Source organism: Olea europaea, chromosome 14 (genome assembly GCF_002742605.1).
Source record: "Olea europaea var. sylvestris chromosome 14, O_europaea_v1, whole genome shotgun sequence".
In the NCBI taxonomy this organism is placed as follows: Eukaryota; Viridiplantae; Streptophyta; class Magnoliopsida; order Lamiales; family Oleaceae; genus Olea; species Olea europaea.
The window spans coordinates 15553847-15561252 of NC_036250.1; the positions used below are offsets into that span (position 1 = coordinate 15553847).

The 7406-nt window shown below is 35.2% G+C and overlaps 1 protein-coding gene across 1 annotated transcript; it reads right to left on the reverse strand.

The window, feature by feature from the left end:
* Positions 1–1334: 1334 nt before the first annotated feature.
* Positions 1335–6071, reverse strand: LOC111409299 (E3 ubiquitin-protein ligase RGLG2-like). The gene is made up of 12 exons (XM_023039320.1): positions 5879–6071; positions 5272–5640; positions 4084–4168; positions 3861–4001; positions 3617–3730; positions 3424–3521; positions 3130–3209; positions 2938–3043; positions 2709–2836; positions 2371–2551; positions 2161–2217; positions 1335–1653 (listed from the first exon to the last, which is right to left on the reverse strand). Exons 2-12 carry the CDS (start codon positions 5554–5556, stop codon positions 1573–1575), a joined length of 1356 nt encoding a protein of 451 aa, XP_022895088.1. The 5' UTR covers positions 5557–5640; positions 5879–6071; the 3' UTR covers positions 1335–1572.
* Positions 6072–7406: the final 1335 nt, after the last annotated feature.

Below are 7406 nucleotides of genomic sequence, written 5' to 3' on the forward strand. Positions count from 1 at the left end.
ATTTAATTATTGAAATTATTTAAAATAATTAATTATTTATTTAAAAATTATATCGTATTTCAGGCGACGATACTGACATTAAAACAGCTTACCAATCGAGTTGATTTTGCGAACATAGTACTGTGAGTGGAAAAATATAAATATTTTTAAAGTATTTATAAATTAAGTATATTATTAAAGTATGTGCAATTATATGCAATTATGTGTTTGAATTATATGGTTATTATGGAAATATCTTTTATTATGATACATGTGGGATTTCAAAGATTGTATACGTTACATTGTGAATTGGAATATGAGATATAATTTTGAGATCGACCAAAAAAGTACCCGTGATTATATATTTCTTCTAGTTCACTAAGAGGCCTTGGCCATATTCTATATTACATTGAGAGGTCTTGGACTGAGGATGAAGGGGTCTCAACCGTGTACATATAGTTCACTGAGGGACCTTGGCCGTATTCTAGAATTGATTACCAGAAGTCTTTGAGACCGACTTTCATTCACGGAGGGGTCAAAGGCCCGTAACGAAAGTTCTTAGCCCGAGGGGCGAATTATATATTTCAGTCACAGGGTACATTTTTGGTGGATTTTTTAGTATGTTTAATGTGATGAGATTATAACGTGATTATTAGCTGATGACTATATCGTGATTATGAGATGATATTTATTATGTTATAAGAATGACTTACTTTTTGCTATAATTGTATGAGTCTATTATGTGAATATTAAACGATATGAACTGAATGTTTGGTAAAAATGTTTGATAATTATTTTCGAACTCTTCCACTCACTGATCTATAAACTCATACATTTTTCCGAAACTTTCTTACAAGTATCAATTGATTCTTTTAGCTGGAAGAGCCTAATGATTTCGAAATGAGGGCCACACGACATGTTGAATATTATAACTCATATTGATGAAGCACGAAATAAATAATTTGGGCTCATCTCATTATGTTTTACATAAGCATTTTATTTTGTTGCATTTCTTGAAATAACTCATAGTCAACCTTTGTGATAGATTTGACATCTAATTAACATCTATCATCGGCTAGATTTGACATCTAGTCAACATCTATCATCGGTGCACGTCACGTTTCGGGTCCACTAGAGTGATTCGGGACAGGTCGTGTCAAAGACCTTTCATTTTATTTATTTATTTTTATTTTTTTTAAGACCGTAAGTGTCCAGGCCAGTTTAAGCGCACTTCAATTAATCCCACAAGGTCCTAAAATTTATAGTAGAATACTCATCTCAGTGACCCTAAAGAGACTCGAACTGATGACCATTGGGGTTATTGGTCAGACCTTTCATTTTTAGAGGAAACAAAATAAACAAATGACAATCAGATGATTTACATAAATAAGGTAATGAGACTAACAAGGATGCAACAACCCACACTAATGTTTTTTTACATCAAGAACAAATTAAAAGAATTTGGCACACAAGGGGTGGGAGATTGGGACAGAAAATGACCGAGATAGTCAACCAAAAGTAAGATCAAAGCGAGCCATGCTAATCTTTTAGTTTTTCAGCAGAAGCTATGGTTTAACCGAGCAAACAAGCTACTCAGTAGAGTTTTATTCTGGTTTGGATTGAACTCCGGCAAATTGGACAAAGCTGAAGGTCTTTTCCACAGTCGCAACATGTCTGAACAAAGAAAAATCAGTAAATACTAATATCCTACATAGATAGTAGATTCATAGAAATACAATTGGATGATGGGTAAAAAAAGACCGTAGGTCAACAAACTTTCTTTGTTTCAAAGTAGCCAATGAACTCTCATTGTTCTTTTAGTTATGGCACTTCGTCTACTAAATTAACGAAAATGATAATGTGATCATGATTGTGAGGGGGACGGGGCTACAAGATCCTTCGAAATATATATGTTTTTCTTTTATTCATTACAAAAGCACAACTAGTCTAACAAGACGTGCTTTGTTCATGTGGATGATAAAAACAATGCGCTCAAGGATTTTTCAAGCCATATCTATTTTCCATTAGCCACAATAGTCCATTCATTTAGGATGGAGTTAAATGAACTGCCTAAACTGAAACAGAAATTTCTTTTACTAATTTAGAACAAAAAAAGTTCGGTGACTAAAGTAATATAATGTTATAAGTTGGGTGAAAAACTGGTTAAACCATTTACAATACCTGATGCCCACAACCAAATGCCATGTCCTTTGGGTCACTAAGGCAAACAGGACAAATCTGTTCCACACCAAGAAAACTATCAGCATGTTTTTACTGATATTTACAATCAAAAAGACAAAACAACTTGTCCTAATACTAGTAGTTTAATAAGCACTCCCAAGGTACACACGAAAAGCAGAGGCATATATAGTTACATACATATAGAATTACCTGGTCGTCGTACGCTGATCTCGGAGCAGATGGAACTGTGTCGGCAGAGCCGTTGGTGTCATAATATGAACTTGAACTCTGCTGAGAACTAGTTGCACGGTCAGGTTTCAAATTGGTGCCAGATACTGCAACGTATGCTGGAGGTGGACGAGGAACCCTATCAGGAGCATTTCCATTTTGTCTGCCAAATCATGCATACAATGGATAATGAACACCAGATTAAGAGCAAACATCCAAAAGACAAAGTGAGTACTATTCTGTCACCCTAGCAAATAGGAATGAATAATGCATGCACCCCAGTCGCGCACACGTAAAAAAGAATATAAAGTATATATTACCCCAACAAATTTAGCTCCATTGTTGCTTTATATTGAGACGGAATTTCCATCAATGCCGCAAGAGCAAATTCTGTCTCTTTTCGTGATTGGTGCACATTTTTGCACATAATCTCTGTAAAATTGACAAACTGACAAGGAAAAAAGTTTGTCAGTCAAACGTACCAAATATATCCAAGTAACGTATCTGCTCACTAGAATTTACAATATATGACAAGCCATTAAAACTGACCTGGAAATTATCGAAGTCCCGAACTGGAATGTTATCATCAAATTCATTCATCATGTCCCAGGGTCCATCTCCAACCCCAACCAAAATGATAGACAACGGCAACTTGCTGACAACATTTGATCATTAACATGTAAAGTTGGCAAAATGATCACAAAATTGACAGACTGACTTAGAAATATGCAGAAAATTTACCTTGCTTCAACAATGGCTTGAATAGTTCTCTGTTCTTGTGGACTTAGCTGACCGAATTCAGTATCTACACTTCTAGTAACCTATAGGAATACACCATTTTTATCATAACGAGTTCATGCATGGAATATTTACAAAATAATTTCTACCAAAATCACATAATGTGTATCTTATGAGCTTTGTCCTTCTTTATAACCATTCACTCCTGGTAAAAGCTATCTTGAAGAATTTTTTTCCCTTTCCCTGGCTTAGAATGTTAAAAACTTTATATATGGACTAATGGACAAAATGAAGTACCTGCCCATCTGCAATAATCAGTAAAACATGGTATTGTCCTCCACTCTGCTTGACAATACTCATGGCCATTTCAATAATAGGGGCAAATGATGTTGGTCCTGAAGCAAAAGTGAGCAACAACTAAGCGTTATAGTCCAATTACATCTAAGTCTAAAGCTAGGCTGCGAACCTCGACGGACAAGAGGTATCAAACCTGCAAGTTTTACATGAGGAACAATCTCTCTGTAACGACTCAACACTTCCTCAAATCCGTTGCAAAATCTTTGATCAGGATAGAAGCTGAATATGTCTTGATCATGTGTGGATGCTGTCAAAATTCATAGGAAGACAAAGACAGGTTTTAACTTGTACTATTTGAATAAGTCTCTTTATAACTTGAACTATTAGAATAAGTCAATTCTGAAATTTCAGAAACAAATCAAGTTAAAATGTCATACCATCTCCAAATCCAAAACAGGGAATCAAGTTGTCCTCATCAAAAGCAGCCAAGGTTTTCCCAATGATGGATATTGCTTGTTCATAAGGATTCAAACCACATCCAACGTGATGTAAGCTTCTACCATTGAATGACCTTTTACCTAATAACAGATCGTTCAAAATGCTTTACTGTACCTCATAATACTGAACAAGATTTCTAAACAAGAAAAACCCAATCTCAACCTGTCCATTCATTGCTCTTAGTGAAATCAATACCAACAATTAGATTTGAAGACTCAAGTCCAGCACGTGCAAGAGCTTCAGTCACCTGAACAAAATATAGTGTCATACTTCTAACTCATGTGAAAGGTAAAACATGAAAAGACAAGAAAATTCACATTACGAAATATTTTTAAAAACTACGGAAGTAGTAGAAATAAATAAAGCAGCATATACATTAAAACTCTGACGACATGCACACTGCACTCAGAAGGTAAAATACTCAGAAGTTGAATGATTCAGCAATTTCTTTATTCTTCAGCATAAACTCTGGTCTTCAACCAGCCACCCAAGTTATAAATATTGGCCTCAGATTTATGAATGTATTAAAATTGGTGACCTGCACCCAGTTTTTTGTCAGATATCTGTCCCAATATAACGGCGTAAGTGGGATTTTTATTCTTATATTACTCTCAGTGGCCCACAATGTAAGGCCATAAGTAAAACAGGGCAAAATATAGAAGTGCAATATCAATTTTGCAATATTCTTCTCAACTAAAAACACGTCAGACAATCACAACATACTTCTGAACAATTCTCCTCTTAAAATCAATATTTGCATTTCAATCTCCTATATCTCTCTACAAAACTAGCTGAAACTTGAAAAATGCATCCAGAGAGAGTTCTTCTGGATATACTACTCGAATCTAAACATTCATACCCCTATGTCTGTGCTTCTACCTTGAGTAATAATGGTTTTATGTAAGCTTAGTTTTACTTTTAATCTCAAAGCTTGTTTGTTGTTTCTAAAGCTACTAGCAAACAGCCTGCAGAGTTGATGAAATACATGCTATGTTCTGAAAAATTAGATGATGATGAGCACATGAGTGATATAGCAATTCCGTAGGGTATAAATCTCCTCGTGCTTAGTTTCCAATAATTGATTGAGAAACAACTTGCCTTCAATTGCTTAATCGTGTCAGTAGAGATGTTCAAAGTATTATTTAAAATAGAACTGCTATTTTATCATATGCAGCATCAAAATGCAAAAATAAGCTGTTTAGAAGATTCCATTTCATGATACGAAATGAAGTTTTAGAAACATCTGTGTCAGGATGAGCGAGGATTTCCTTACGTGTTTTACAAAAACAAACACAGGTTTTGCTAGATGAGATCACAGGAAATTGTTGATTCCATGGAGCATATACCTACCTCCTTTAACGAATTATACTTGTCCGCAATCCTTGAATACCTCCTGTCGAGCTTCTTTTGTGGTGCATGTGAATGGGATGGAGCCCCATAAATGGGAGGAGCATCGTACTGGTCTGGTGGTGGATATTCAGCTGAATATGTTTGCTGGACAGGATAACTCTCAGCATATTGTGAAACTGATGATTGAAAAAAATCATAATTCCATGACGATGAAGAAGTAGACCGACTTGAGTAAGATTGCCTCCAACTCCTCCCTTCACTAGACGTAGAACTTTTGGCCCCCATCAAACCAATAAAAAATTACCTACGAAAATCTCAAAATTCTTAAAGCAGCCCGACCTCGTTTTTCGCTATATGAATCAAAGTAACCTGTACCAATCAATTATCCAGAAATCCAAAACAAAAGTCAAATTTCAATTACAAATCAACAAGACAAAAATCAACAAATTCAACAAGCCCATCAAAGTCCAAATCTTCCTTGAATTTATAAAATGAATGCAATAATAGATCATGACTTTCCATATAATGCATGATAAGATAAAATGAATTGTGAATTCCATAACTCATAATAGTCAAGACAGATAAGAGAGAGAAGATGACAAGGTACCACAACTTCAAATAGACTCTTAAACACCAAGTCTCTTCCCCGAACTTCCAGACAAATACATTTTACACGTGTACAGTAGCTAAATATTTGGTGAAATACATTAAACTCCCCAATGTTTTGAACAGCCTTGACAAGGATAAGCAAGAGTCATCAAGTGACCATTCAATTTATATACATGGAGGAAATGAACATAAGGTAATTGCAAGGAAAGAGGGAAAAGAAGCTTAAATTGAATGATAACTTGGCAAATAAGCAAGAACCTTTAATTCCAGTCAACATCAATCTTTTTCTTTAACAGCTACCAGACTTTTACTTTCCAAAAAACCCCACAATTCATGGCTAGATTAAGCAAGCCGTCAAATGTTAATGTAGAATGATGTTAAGGGGAAATCTCAAGTTGCTTAAATATACATATACGAGTTAATTAAATGAGTGCTTACTGAACTTATAACTAGGTTATTTCTTGCTCACTAAATTTTAAATAGTTACTCAATGCTCACTGACCTATTCATTACTTTACTCAATGCTCCTCAAAGCTAATTCCATATATACGGCTAAACAAATATGTCTACATAGCAAATAAAAAAATGATGTGGCACATGAATATTAGCCACCTCTTATAATTGTTTTATTTTTGGTAAAATATTCCATGTATGTTCTCCAACTTTTCAAACGGCTCCATTCTCAAAATCACCTTCCTCTCCTGTGCCTATAATGTGCTTCTTTGATCCGCAGGTCACATGGAATACCTTCTTTTCTTTTTTTGGGTGGAATCGGAAGACTGCTTAGGAATTCATTAAGAAGTTCAAAAAACCCAATCCCTTCCATGTCACCCTGCCCACGTACTGAGCCATTCCTTGGTTCACCCTGAGAGTAGGCTCCCGACTTCTTTGCTAAATTCCACATTCGAATCCACGGGGTCACTAAACTTTGCAAAAGATTTACACCGGATGACTGAACTTTAAAAATCATTTCATTCGTCACTAGAGTTTGTAAAAGATTTTCAGGCACTAAACTTTGCAAAAGAATTTTCAAGGAATCACTGAATTAGTATTAATGATCTCTCGAAATTTTTTTGTAAAGTTCGGTGATGAATGTGATGATTTATAAAGTTTAGTGATCTCGTGAAAATCTTTTGTAAAGTTGAGTGACCCTATCGAAGTTTTTTGCAAAGTTCACTATGGTTTGAAAGCAGTCGGATTCCAAGACACGGTCTTGCTGGCAGGTTAACAAGGTTGGTTTTTAAGATGAACCCTTGACTCAGTAACATACACAATCATTTTTCTGTACACATAATGCGAGAGGGACAGACCTGAATGACTGAAAAAGATGCTCCTGAACTGCAGCATTTCTTTCTAAGAGAGATTTCAATGAAGAATAAGAATCGTTTGAAAATGATGATTAATTGGGGAGAAAGCAATAAGGGAAAAGACCTTTCCAATTAATTTCAAAAGACTGCGAATATTTATGGGCACGTTAAGGGGCGTAGCGAGGGGAAAGACCCATTCAATTTTAATGTAAAAATATA